This window comes from Hyperoodon ampullatus, assembly GCF_949752795.1.
Source record: "Hyperoodon ampullatus genome assembly, chromosome: 13".
Lineage (NCBI taxonomy): Eukaryota > Metazoa > Chordata > Mammalia > Artiodactyla > Ziphiidae > Hyperoodon > Hyperoodon ampullatus.
In genome coordinates this window covers 23,528,218-23,542,609 of record NC_136926.1, presented here as the reverse complement: position 1 = coordinate 23,542,609, position 14,392 = coordinate 23,528,218, and the positions used below count along the sequence as shown (strand labels likewise).

At 41.4% G+C, this 14,392-nt stretch overlaps 1 protein-coding gene across 9 annotated transcripts in view; it reads right to left on the bottom strand.

Annotated features, from left to right (window-relative positions):
* NF2 (NF2, moesin-ezrin-radixin like (MERLIN) tumor suppressor) overlaps nucleotides 1-14,392 on the bottom strand; it is a gene marked incomplete at both ends in the record, with an annotated part of 77,191 nt that overhangs the window by 28,644 nt on the left and 34,155 nt on the right. For 8 of the 9 annotated variants that reach the window (XM_079717422.1, XM_079717426.1, XM_079717425.1 and 5 more), the window contains 3 exons: nucleotides 183-258; nucleotides 7,016-7,098; nucleotides 7,935-8,003. The exons of the other annotated variant lie outside the window; for it this stretch is intronic. In XM_079717422.1, coding sequence (XP_079573548.1) covers nucleotides 183-258; nucleotides 7,016-7,098; nucleotides 7,935-8,003 — 228 coding nt within the window. The remainder of the gene's footprint in view (nucleotides 1-182; nucleotides 259-7,015; nucleotides 7,099-7,934; nucleotides 8,004-14,392) is intronic. 9 annotated transcript variants of the gene reach the window in all.

The following is a 14,392-nucleotide window of genomic DNA, read 5'->3' as shown; positions in this document are numbered from 1 at the left end:
GGATCTAATTTAAGTCCCAGTATAGAAAATGAGGCTCTTAGACCCTCCCCTTCCTCTTCCCCTGTTCACCACTGAACTGTTGAAGTGTCTACCGCCCTGGGATGGGGAGGGACCCATTTTAACAGACTGCCCTCATTCAGTCTCCACCCACACACGGGGAACTCGCAGAGGCTTCTACACACCCGGATTGTAAAGTAGTTCACACCGTACATCTCCAGGTCCTGAGCTATCTTCAAATATTCCATTTCAGCTTCGTCCCTGCGAGGAGAATGAAAGACACCGTCACTGGCGCGGAAAAGAGAAATCTGGAGGGCGGTGCACACCGAGCTGAGCTTCGAAACTGCGGGAAGACGTGAGCCAGGCAGCTACCAGCCAAGCTCTGCCCGATCCCAAGTCTGTTAACCACACCACACAGAGGCGAAGCAGAATTTCCCATGCCCATAAAAACAAGAGAATAGATTCATTACAGTGTCTCTTGGCTTCAATTTCACGCTTTACCCTTGGTAAATAGTGACACCCGGCTTGAGTAATTCAAGAAAAGCACATAGTACATCTGCTCCCTCAAATGGATTTGTATGTTCCAATTTTACATAAGCTGTTGCTTTATCTAATTGCGTACTTTCTTCACCTAGAAGGTTTTGGTAATGATGTATCTCTCTCTGCAAGCTACCTGAGAGCTGCCTTTCTGATTTTATTCCTTTGGGTGTTATTGGAGGTTAAGGCACCTTCCTGATTTTAATCCTTTGGATATTGCTGGAGGTTAGGGCAAGAGCTATCCAGGCTGTCAAACCCAAGCCAGGTCACCCACTTCTAAGTTGTGAGTCAGACTTAAAGGAAGCTCTTGAAGTAGCAATGACTTGCAGAAAACTCCCAGATAGGTACAGTGTTGAAATATCTTAACTCAAGTCTCCCTATGACCTTGCCTTCTTCCCTCTCCCATCTCAAAATGGTCTCAAATTAATTTTAAAAATTCAACCTGAGAGGATGAGCAGTGGCAAGCAGGTGGAGCAACTCGAAATCACACACGTTGTTGATGTAAATTGATACAATTGCTTTGGAAAATTGTTTGATGTTATTTGTAACAGCAAAAACCAGGAGACAATGGGACAACCTAAATGTCCATCAATAGTGGAATGGATAAATAATGTGTGGTCTATGAATACAGCGGAATTCTACACAGCAACGAAAATGGAAAAAACCACCATTACAAGCCACAAACCAAAATCTCACAATATCAGGCTGCATAAAAGAAGTGAGGCACAAATAACAGAAACTGTCTGATTGCACTTATACAATGTTTAAAACAGGCAACACTAGTCCATGGAGTTGGATTCAGAAGAGTGGTTACCTCTGGGGAGGAGTGATTGGGGGCACGTGCTTTCTTGTCACCTGGTGTTACCTGGTGTTTTCACTTTATAAGAATCCATCAAGTGGTATATGTACGACCTGTCCACTTTTCGGTATACTTTTTTAAGAGTTAAAAACAACATGTGGGCTTCCCTGGTGGCGCAGTGGTTGAGAGTCCGCCTGCTGATGCAGGGGACACTGGTTCGTGCCCTGGTCCGGGAAGATCCCACGTGCCGCGGAGCGGCTGGGCCCGTGAGCCATGGCCGCTGAGCCTGCGCGTCTGGAGCCTGTGCTCCACAACGGGAGTGGCCACAACAGTGAGAGGCCCGTGTACCGCAAAAAAAACAAAAAACAAAAAAACAAAAACCATGTGATAGGAAGTTGATTTGAAGAAGAGAAAAAAATTATTAAAGGCTAATGAAAAGATGATCAATTCCTAAAGTGATCGGGGAAATGCTAATTAATATTTAAGATACAAAATTTCATCTTTTAGATCACAAAAATTAGATTGGTTAAAAACCAGTGTTGGGGAGAGAATGGGGGGGAGGCTTTCACATACTGCCGATAGGCTTGTAAATAGGTACAACCTTTCAGAGGGCAATTTGGAGGCACCTGTCAAGACGCAAAATGCTCACATCCTTAGCCTCAGCAACTCCTCTAAAGGATCTATCTTCAGAACTACTCATACAATTATATAATGATATCAGATTGTACACTGCAGAACATTCTGTAAAAGTGAAAGACCTATAGCTACTCCAAATACCATCAATAGAGGAATGGACGCAAAAGCTATGGGATATGCATATAATAGAACTTTTTTTTTTGAATTTTATTTTTTTATACAGCACGTTCTTATTAGTTAGTTTATACATATTAGTGAATGTATGTTAATCCCAATCTCCCAATTCATCCCACCACCACACCCCCACCACGTTCCCCCCTTGGTGTCCATACATTTGTTCTCTACATCTGTGTCTCTATTTCTGCCCTGCAAACTGGTTCATCTGTACCATTTTTCTAGGTTCCACATATATGAGTTAATATACGATAATTGTTTTTCTCTTTCTGAGTTACTTCACTCTGTATGACAGTCTCTAGATCCATCCAGGTCGCTACAAATGACCCAATTTCGTTCCCTTTTATGGCTGAGTAATATTCCATTGTATATATGTACCACATCTTCTTTATCCATTCATTTGTCGATGGGCATTTAGGTTGCTTCCATGACCTGGCTATTGTAAATAGTGCTGCAGTGAACACTGGGGTGCATGTGTCTTTTTTTTTTAATTAATTAATTTATTTATTTACTTTTGGGCTGCGTTGGGTCCTCCTTGCTGCATGCGGGCTTTCTCTAGTTGCGGCGAGCGGGGGGCTACTCTTCGTTGCAGTGCACAGGCTTCTCATTAGGGTGGCTTCTCTTGTTGCGGAGCATGGGCTCTAGGCGCATGGGCTTCAGTAGTTGTGGCACGTGGGCTCAGTAGTTGTGGCTTGTGGGCTCTAGAGCTCAGACTCAGTAGTTGTGCTGCAGGGGCTTAGTTGCTCTGCGGCATGTGGGATCTTCCTGGACCAGGGATTGAACCCGTGTCCCCTGCATTGGCAGGCAGATTCTTAACCACTGAGCCACCAGGGAAGTCCCTGCATGTGTCTTTTTGAATTATGGTTTTCTCTGGGTATATGCCCAGTAGTGGGATTACTGGGTCATATGGTAATTCTATTTTTAGTTTTTTAAGGAACCTCCATACTGTTCTCCATAGTGGCTGTATCAATTTATATTCCCACCAGCAGTGCAAGAGGGTTCCCTTTCCTCCACACCCTCTCCAGCATTTGTTGTTTATAGATTTTCTGATGATGCCCATTCTAACTGGTGTGAGGTGATGCCTCATTGTAGTTTTGATTTGCATTTCTCTAATAATTAGTGATGTTGAGCAGCTTTTCATGTGCTTCTTGGCCATCTATATCTCTTCTGTGGAGAAATGTCTATTTAGGCCTTCTGCCCATTTTTGGATTGGGTTGTTTGTTTTTTTAATATTGAGCTGCATGAGCTGTTTATATATTTTAGAGATTAATCCTTTGTCTGTTGATTCGTTTGCAAATATCTTCTCCTATTCTGAGGGTTGTCTTTTCATCTTGTTTGTAGTTTCCTTTGCTTGGCAAAAGCTTTTAAGTTTCATTAGGTCCCATTTGTTTATTTTTGGTTTTATTTCCATTACTCTAGGAGGTGGATCAAAAATATCTTGCTGTGATATCTTGATGTCAAAGAGTGTTCTTCCTATGTTTTCCTCTAAGAGTTTTACAGTGTCTGGTCTTACATTTAGGTCTCTAATCCATTTTGAGTTTATTTTTGTGTATGGTGTTAGGGAGTGTTCTAATTTCATTCCTTTTTTTTTTTTTTTTTTTTTTTTGCGGTACACGGGCCTCTCACTGTTGTGGCCTCTCCCGTTGCGGGGCACAGGCTCCGGACGCGCAGGCTCAGTGGCCATGGCTCACGGGCCCAGCCGCTCCGCGGCATGTGGGATCTTCCCAGACTGGGGCATGAACCCGTGACCCCTGCATCAGCAGGCAGACTCTCAACCACTGCGCCACCAGGGGAGACCTAATTTCATTCTTTTACATGTAGCTGTCCAGTTTTCCCAGCACCACTTATTGAAGAGACTGTCTTTTCCCCATTGTATATCCTCGCCTCCTTTGTCATAGATTAGTTGACCATAGGTGCGTGGGTTTATCTCTGGGCTTTCTATCCTGTTCCATTGATCTATATTTCTGTTTTTGTGCCAGTACCATATTGTCTTGATTACTGTACCTCTGTAGTACAGTCTGAAGTCAGGGAGTCTGATTCCTCCAGCTCCATGTTTTTTTCCTCAAGACTGCTTTGGCTATTCAGGGTATTTTGTGTCTCCATACAGATTTTAAGATTTTTTGTTCTAGTTCTGTAAAAAATGCCAGTGGTAATTTGATAGGGATTGTATTGAATCTGTGGATTGCTTTGGGTAGTATAGTCATTTTCACAGTATTGAATCTTCCAATCCAAGAACATGGTATATCTCTCCATCTGTTTGTATCATCTTTAATTGCTTTCATCAGTGTCTATAATTTTCTGTATAGAGGTCTTTTGTCTCTCTAGGTAGGTTTATTCCTAGATATTTTATTCTTTTTGTTGCAGTGGTAAATGGGAGTGTTTCCTAATTTCTCTTTCAGATTTTTCATCATTAGTGTATAGGAATGCAAGAGATTTCTGTGCATTAATTTTGTATCCTGCAATCTCATAGTGTTGTGGTCAGAAAAGATGCTCGATATGATTTCAATTTTCTTAAATTTACCGAGGCTTGATCTGTGACCCAAGATGTGATCTATCCTGGAGAATGTTCCAAGCGCACTTGAGAAGAAAGTGTAATCTGCTGTTTTTGGATGGAATGTCCTATAAATATCAATTAAATCTATCTGGTCTATTGTGTCATTAAAGCTTGTGTTTCCTTATTACTTTTCTGTCTGGATGATCTGTCCATTGGTGTAAGTGAGATGTTAAAGTCCCCCACTATTATTGTGTTACTGTCGATTGCCTCTTTTATAGCTGTTAGTAGTTGCCTTATGTATTGAGGTGCTCCTATGTTGGGTGCATGTAAATTTATAATTGTTATATCTTCTTCTTGGATTGATCCCTTGATCATTATGTAGTGTCCTTCCTTGTCTCTTGTAACATTCTTTATTTTAAAGTCTATTTTATCTGATATGAGTATTGCTACTCCAGCTTTCTTTTGATTTCCATTTGCATGGAATATCTTTTTCCATCCCCTCCCTTTCAGACTGTATGTGTCCCTAGGTCTGAAGTGGGCCTCTTGTAGACAGTATATATATGGGTCTTGTTTTTGTATCCATTCAGGGAGCCTGTGTCTTTTGGTTGGAGCATTTAATCCAGTCACGTTTAAGGTAATTATCGATATGTATGTCCCTATTACCATTTTCTTAATTGTTATGGGTTTGTTTTTGTAGGCCCTTTTCTTCTCTTGTGTTTCCCACTTAGAGAAGTTCCTTTAGCATTTGTTGTAGAGCTGGTTTGGTGGTGCTGAATTCTCTTAGCTTTTGCTTGTCTGTAAAGCTTTTGATTTCTCCATCAAATCTGAATGAGATCCTTGCTGGGTAGAGTAATCTTGGTTGTAGGTTCTTCCCTTTCATCATTTTAAATATATTGTGCCACTCCCTTCGGGTTTGTAGAGTTTCTGCTGAGAAATCAGCTGTTAACCTTATGCAAGTTCCCTTGTATGTTATTTGTCGTTTTTCCCTTGTTGCTTGCAATAATTTTTCTGTCTTTAATTTTTGTCAGTTTGATTACTATGAGTCTCAGCATGTTTCTCCTTGGGTTTATCCTGCCTGGGACTCTGCGCTTCCTCAACTTGGGTGGCTATTTCCTTTCCCATATTAGGGAAGTTTTTGACTATAATCTCTTCAAATATTTTCTCAGGTCCTTTCACTCTCTCTTCTCCTTCTGGGACCCCTATAATGCGAATGTTGTTGTGTTTAATGGTGTCCCAGAGGTCTCTTAGGCTGTCTTCATTTCTTTCTTTCTTTATTTATTTTATTTATTTACTTTGGGCAGCATTGGGTCTTTGTTGCTGCACACGGGCTTTCTCTAGTTGCAGTGAGCGGGGGCTACTCTTCGTTGCGGTGCGCAGGCTTCTCATTGCTGTGGCTTCTCTTGTTGCAGAGCGCAGCCTTCAGTAGTTGTGGCTCGTGAGCTCTAGAGCGCAGGCTCAGTAGTTGTGGTGCATGGGCTTAGTTGCTCTGCAGCATGTTGGATCTTCCCAGACCAGGGCTCGAACCCATGTCCCCTGCACTGGCAGTTGGATTCTTAACCACTGCGCCACCAGGGAAGCCTTGTCTTCATTTCTTCTCATTCTTTTTTCTTTATTCTGTTCCATGGCAGTGAATTCCACCATTCTGTCTTCCAGGTCACTTATCCATTCTTCTGCCTCAGTTATTCTGCTATTGATTCCTTCTAGTGTATTTTTCATTTCAGTTATTGTATTCTTCATCTCTCTTTGTTTGTTCTTTAATTCATCTAGGTGTTTCTTCTTTAATTCTTCTAGGTCTTTGTTAAACATTTCTTGCATCTTCTCGATCTTTGCCTCCATTCTTTTTCTGAGGTCCTGGATCATCTTCACTATCATTATTCTGAATTCTTTTTCTGGAAAGTTGCCTATCTCAACTTCATTTAGTTGTTTTTCTGGGGTTTTATGTTGTTCCTTCATCTGGTACATAGTCCTCTGCCTTTTCATTTTGTCTATCTTTCTGTGAATGTGGTTTTCCTTCCACAGGCTGCAGAATTGTAGTTCTTCTTGCTTCTGCTGTCTGCCCTCTGGTGGATGAGGCTATCTAAGAGGCTTGTGCAAGCTTCCTGATGGGAGGGACTCAATAGAATTCTTAAAATGAACATAAATTAGCACTGAATGCAGTAGGTCTGTACATCCTGACAGGCAGTAGGTACCCATGCCCCCACACACCAGAAGAAGGACAGACACAGTACTGAAGACCAGCACTGCTGACAGCTCTCCCTTTTTCTTCTATATACTTTGGTACTGCATTTTGTTCAACAAACACATCCCAGTTTTGTAGTTCCTTAAAAAAGAAAAAAAGGCCCATAAGGTAATATAAATCAGTGATGAAGCAGCCTCACCTGGCTCGGCCTCGGTGCTCTGCGTACCAGGCTGTGATTCTTTCCTCCCACATTTCTGGAGTCATTTGATACAGATTTATTACCTAGCAAAAAAGAGAGCAAAATAAAAAACCCACACACAAAGAAAGTTCTGGTATTGTTTGGTATTTTTATAATTATGCATCATTTTTACAAAACAGCAAAGCTATTTTTAAAAAGCCATATACAGGGAGCCAGTCACCCGCAGAGGTGGGCGTGTAAATAAGCACCGTTCAACCTGAGTCACAACTCAGAAAGCTGCACCATTTCTCAGGCCGCGGGGCACCCCTCGCCTGGCAGCATCCCTCTTTCCTGGGCCATAGAGCCCAGGGGGAGGACCTTGCTCAGGAGCAGAGTTCACTAATTTCGGGCCAGCCGCGGGCCAGGCTGTACGTGCTGCTGCCTTTGCCTCGGCAGAAATCATCAGAGGAGCAGGTAAAGTCAGGGGAAGGTGAGGAGCAAACCTTTATCACACATGACAGGGGAGTGGAGCTATAAAATCAGAAGCAGCAAAAGGGAGGGAAGGCCTGCTTCTGAGGCTAATGAACAAGACAAACACCACCAAGGATTAAAAGCTACAATGCCCACCGCTGACTCTATCCACCCCGCCCCGCACAGCTGCAAACAGCTCATTTCCCCAGGCTGAACTCAGGCTGCTCCACACCCCTCCCTAGGAATCACTGACACTCCCCCACCTTTAAAGAAAGGACCATCCGCAGGCCATGCCTGTCCTAGCAACCCCAAACGAATCCCACGAACCTTTGCTTTTTAATGTTCTTAACAGAGATCATTACTCGAGATTGATTACAAAACATTTATAAAAATGTTCTTGCCACCTATGTCCAATATTCCTTCCGGTCCTTTGGTTATGTCTTCCCAAACAGGGAATTTGACTTCTTACCCTTTTTGGAAGCAATTCCTCTTGGGCCAAAAATCCCCGCTTGTGAACAGAGGGGTCGTAGTCACCGTACTGGAAGGAGAGGAAAAGGAGAGAGTGGGATTGAGATTCTAAAGACAACTGCGTTTCTGAACAGGAGGTCGACTCAGCCTCTGTCCCTCCCAGCTCCAGGGAGCAATTTAATTCTGATGACAAGTCAAGATTGCAACCTTGCTAGTTTGTTATCCTTGGATGAAAATACAAAACTGATTATATCTGTGAAGAGTCGCATAATCCTGTAAGGGATGGATGGGTGACACGTTAATAAGAATGTGACATTTGTAGAGAAATGTGGCCAAGTTTTCTAACTTGGTAGGAAGCCATCACTACCAAAACAGCTTTTGAAAAGAGACAACAAAACACAACTGTGTAGGTTGTGATTAGCAACCGGTGATAAGAGTCTTACCTATAAATGCTTCTAAGTGGCTGGTAATTGGAGCCAACTGACAGGTGGGAGCTGGGGATAATGCCAGCAATATTTTTAATAACTTTCAATCAAGGCTCTGAAAAATGCTTTGGAAAAATGTGATGCCAACACTGTCATTTCTATCGTACAGACAAAGAAATAAGTAAAATGTTAACAGATTTTCCTGAAGCTGCAGAGCAAATCACTCTGGGGCCTGCATTTTAATGTACTCACCAGGGACAATAACTTGAAGTTTATTTTCTGATTTCAAAACAAATACCCCTCCCTGCTCTGCAGCGGGAAGGCCACAGCAATGAGAAACCCGTGCACCTTGCTGCAACTAGGGAGGGCCCGCACGCAGCAATGAAGATCCAAAACAGCCAAAAATAAATAGGATGGATAAATTTATAAACAAACAAACAAACAAATACCCCTTTCTTTCCTAGAAAGTTAGTCTGACCAGGAAATAATCAGAAATGAAGAAATTTTTTAAAAGAAACTAACCATAAAATATATAGAAGATCAAAGCCTGTCTCTTGTCAATCAGCATTCAGTGGCTTTTCTTTTGACCAAAAACAACAAAGCTCAGTATTTTAGTATTATCTTCTATAAACATTTATCCTTTTTGCCACCAACACTGGAAAAACAAAAGAAAGGTCTGGCACAAGGCTGTTGGCTCTACATCCCACCAAATCGGGTGAGGACATGGCCCACCCTCATTCCCAAAGAACCTTAAGTTAGATTTCTGGTGAGTTTTCCAACAGACACTCATGAGATTGAAGAGATGTTCATCATCAACTGTAAATCATGACTTCTTCCCATACTACCCTTCTATAAAAGCCCCGAGGATTAATATCTCTTATGAATCTCATAATTACCTTGCAAATAACAGAATTGTATTGCTTGTTTTTTCAGTTTAAAAAATTAACTGGTCAAACTTAAATACTTAACCCTGTCTATGCATTTCTTCATTTAAAAAACTTGAAGGAGGGACTTCCCTGGTGGTCCAGTGGTTAAGACTACACGCTTTCAATGCAGGGGGGCATGGGTTTGATTCCAGGTTGGGGAACTAAGCTCCCGCATGCTGTTCGGTGTGGCCAAAAAAATTTAAAAAAAAAGAAGGAAACTGGTTTCTCTGGATTTCTGAAAGGCCAGAGGGGTGTACTAAGTCAGGAACTGTATGAGCTTTAACAGTACTCTCTGTGGAGAGTGCAGGTAGGAGCCTGAAATTGGGGGGGAGAGGGAGGGGAGGGGTACAGGAGGCAGGCTGCTTAAAGTTCAATTCCAGCTCCTTCACTTATTAGCTGTGACCTTAGAAATTCTGTGTCTGTTTTCTCGTCTGTAAAATGGGAATAACAACAGTATTTATCTTATAGGATTCTTGTGGGGATTAAATGAAATACCCAGAAATTTTTAAAAAAATTTTTTGGCTGCACCATAAGGCATGCAGGATCTTAGTTCCCTAACCAGGGATCAAACCCTTGCCCCCTGCATTGGGATCGTGGAGTCTTAACCACTGGACCACCAGGGAAGTCCCGACCCATAAAAATTTTTAAACTATGATTAACACACAGCATTCAATACAACCTGATATCAAAAGATTAAAAACTCAGGTCATGTCACCTCTCCAAGTCTGTTTCCTAATTTGTCAAACGACAGCATTTGTGTTGGAGGATTTTGAAGCGGGGGTGGGGGTGGGGGTGCTCTGGAGCATCCCCTAAGGCCCCGAGTGAGGCACCCTCTCTCTAAACCTCAGCTTCCCCATCTGGAAAGCAAGGGTCAGAACAGTGCCTGCCTCCTGGGGGGTGATGAGGATGAAGACAGTCAGGTAAGCATTTTGCATGGTGCCCAGCTCATAATGAGTCAGGTATTATTGTCATCAGCTGCGTTATTTATGATGACACTGGTTACTCTTTGCCTGTCAGATTCTTAAAGGGGGAGGATGATAAAGAAAGCCCTGTGAGTTGTACTTGCAAACCTCTCAACAGTGCTGACCAAACTCTAGTGCTTTTGCAAGCAGATATGCAAAATGAAAGCTGTAAATTCAGGCTCCAAAGGCTTGCAAGATTAAGCATCCACATTGTCATACTGAGCTCCCAGCTACTCCATTGATCAAATGCTACATCTGAGCACTGGGGAGGTGGCAAAGACACTGCTGAAGGAACTTCTCCACTGGACGAATTCCACTTATAACATTAAAGCCACCTTGAGGTATGTGTCTGCTCTTAAATGTCTTTTTTTTTTTGCGGTACGCGGGCCTCTCACTGTTGTGGTCTCTCCCGTTGCGGAGCACAGGCTCCGGACGTGCAGGCTCAGCAGCCGTGGCTCACGGGCCCAGCCGCTCCGCAGCATGTGGGATCTTCCCGGACAGGGGCACGAACCCGTGTCCCCTGCATCGGCAGGCGGACTCTCAACCACTGTGCCACGAGGGAAGCCCTTAAATGTCTTTTTAAAAAACAAAAGAAGAAGAAAATCCTCAAGTTGTGGTGGCTGGTGAATATAAAAGAAAGTCAGACCACTCCATGGATGGAGATGGCTGTTCCTCCTCATTTTATGTACAGAGGCATCCCAATAACATAAGCAGGAGTGAATTTGCTGGGAAGTTAATGAGGCTTGGGTTTCAGGTCTCTGCACCTGCATGGGCCTGTACCTAATTTTATATTAATAATTTGGTGTTCTTGCCACCCTAAATTATATAAGCTTCAGGGCCCACAAAACCTGGATCCACCCCTGATATAAACCAATTGAATTTAAATTCAAGAAGGGAGTTCACCTTTTAAAGGACTCTTAGAGTCACTTCTTAAACAGAGACAAATACTTTCCTCTGCTTATATGTATGAAAAATTAGACCAAATGCTCTGAATAGGATTTCACAAAACATAAAGGTCTAATCAATACATATATAGAATAAACAGTTAGATCCCAACCACACACCAGTCACTAAATTCCAGATGGATTAAAGACTTAAACCTATAAATGAAAATCCATAAAAGTACCAGAATAAAATATAGAAGAACATGTGTATATTAAGTTGGTGAAGTCATTCCAAAAGTCACTCAAAACATGAAAAGGACTGACATGTAAAAAATGATAAAAGATTAATATCCATAATATATAGAGCTCCTATAACTCAATTAGAAAAAGACAAACAATAAAGTGGAGGGCTTCCCTGGTGGTGCAGTGGTTGAGAGTCCGCCTGCCGATGCAGGGGATGCGGGTTCTTGCCCCGGTCCGGGAGGATCCCATATGCCGTGGAGCGGCTGGGCCAGTGAGCCATGGCCGCTGAGCCTGCGCGTCTGGAGCCTGTGCTCCGCAACGGGAGAGGCCACGGCGGTGAGAGACCCGCGTACCGCAAAAATAAATAAATAAATAAATAAAAAATAAATAAATAAATAAAGTGGAAAAACAGGCAAGTCATAAACACTTGATTCACAGAGGAAAGAAATACAAATGGCCAATAAGTCTATGAAAATGATGCCCCAGTGGTAATCAAGGAAATGAAAACTTTTTAAAAATCTGCTTTTTTGTCAAATTAGCAAAATATTTAAAGGCTGATAGCAACCACTTGTTGAGGATATGGAAAAACAGATATTCTCACCACTATTGGTAGAAGTTAAATTAGGAACTTTTGGATAGCAATTTGGCCATAACTATTTAAATTTTTTTTTAGATAAAATTTACATACATAAAATTCACAATTTTAAGCATATAATTCAGTGGTTTTTAGTACATTTAAAATGTTGTACAACCATCACCACTGTCTAAATTCCAGAATATTTCCATCACCTCAAAAAGAAATCCCTTACCCATTAGCAGTAAGTCCTAATTTTCTCCTCCTGTCCCCTGACAACCATTCAACCTACCTTCTGTCTCCATGAATTTGCCTCATCTGGACATTTGCCTCATCTGGACATACAAATGGAATCATACAATATGTGGCCTTTCCTGTCTGCTTCTTTCACTTAGCATTATTTAAACTTTAAACGTTCCTATCCTTCAACCCATTTATGCCATTTCTTGATATCTATCATAGACAAATGTTGTTCGTATGTGCCCAAACAGGCGTACTCAAGGATGTTCACTGCACCCACATAAGTAGAAAACTAATAGAAAGAAAAACAAGCCTAAGTATCTACCAATAAAGATATATTTAAATAAACAACAAGGACCTACTGTATAGCACAGGGAACTATACTCAATATCTTGTAATAACCTATTACAAGAAAAGAATCTGAAAAAGAATATATACATATATGTATAACTGAATCACTTTGCTGGACACTTGAAACCAACACAACATTGTAAATTAACCATACTTCAATTAAAAAAAAGAAAACAAAAACAAAAAACAAAACAACAAGAAAAAGATATTTAAATAAACCACAGCCCCTCTGTTCTATGAAATACAGTTCAATAGTTTAAAAAACTGAGTACTTTAAGAACTCTCTTCTGACAGTTTTAAGTGGAAAGGGTGCGCTATGCAAGATTTCCTCTAGAGTGGTGGCCTAGGAGTGGGATTTCAGGGACTCGGGGAGGGGGTGTCTCCTCACTGACAGGGCCCTACCATACCCATCACCCACAGAGCTTATGCCAATTCAGTCTCTTCCTGCATGGAAATGAGCTCAGAGCTTCTATTCAATTTATTTATTTATTTTACTTTTTTTTTTAATTGAGGTATAGTTGATTTATAATGTTGTGTCAATTTCTTCTGTACAGCAAAGTGACTCAGTTATACATATATGTATATTCTTTTTCATATTCTTTTCCATTATGGTTTGTCACAGGATATTGAATATAGTTCCCTGTGCTATACAGTAGGACCTTATTCTTCATCCGTCCTATATTAATCCTTGTCAATCTCATGGGTTTGAAATGTTTCCTTATTGCTTTAATTCTTCTTTTTCTTGATTACTAATAAGATTGAGCATCTTTTTGTATTTACAGATTCTTCTTATTCTATAAATTGCCTGTTATTCGTACCCTTTGCTCCCATTTTTCTGCTTTTTTCTTAGAAACTTAAGAGTTCTTTATATTCAGGGATATATCTGCAATTCTACTTCTAGAAATCTACCTTAAGGGGAAAAAGCTTTTGCACATGTACACAAGGAAGCATATAAAAGAGTCCTCAGTAAAGTGCTGCTTATAATAGGGAAACAGCAGAAACTAAACCTACCTCCTCCTCAGGAGGATAGAAAAATAAATTAGGCTTATTCATCAATGGCTACCATACAGCAGTTAGAATCAATGAGCTAACATACAACACGATACATATCAAAATTGACACTGAGTGAGAGAAAATACCCATTTGTAAAAGGATAAGCCCCCCAGAAAGGGGGATATGCAGAGGATAGTATACCATTTATATCAACTTTTACCTCCTGGGTATTTTTTTTCCCTGGATTATTTTAAAGTTAGTCTCCTCCCATCCAACTGACCACTGCCCAAGTTGGGAACCCCACAGTCTCAGCCAGATGACCACCACAGCCTTCTAACAGGTCTCCTTGTTTCCAAACTAGTCTTACTCCAATCTGTCCTTCACACAGCCACCAAAGGATCTGTCTAAAATATAAACCCTTCACTGGCTCTGCATCCCCCACAGGATAAAGTTAAGAAGACCCTTTATGATCTGACCCCCAGCAGACCTCTCCAGCCTCAACTCTTGCCACTCTACCTATACTTTACATATACCCGACTTCTTAGCTGCCTTTTGGCACTCTGCCCCTAATTAGTATCAAAGAGCACTAGGAAACAACAAGCCTCCTCTCCCACCAGTCTTTTCTCTCTCTGAACACTAGGAATCTGCTGGCCAGCCCTGCAAGTTTGGGGAATTACATACCATTCTCTCCCAAAGTCATTTTTAATAAGAACACATTTCAAACACCAAATTGTCAATATAAAATCCAACAGGTGGCTTAATACGTTGCAGGATGGTTTGGTGTGTCACATGACTGGGCCAAAAAAACCAGCGTATATTTCTGATTCAAAAATAACCTAAACTTCTACTAAGAAATATGGT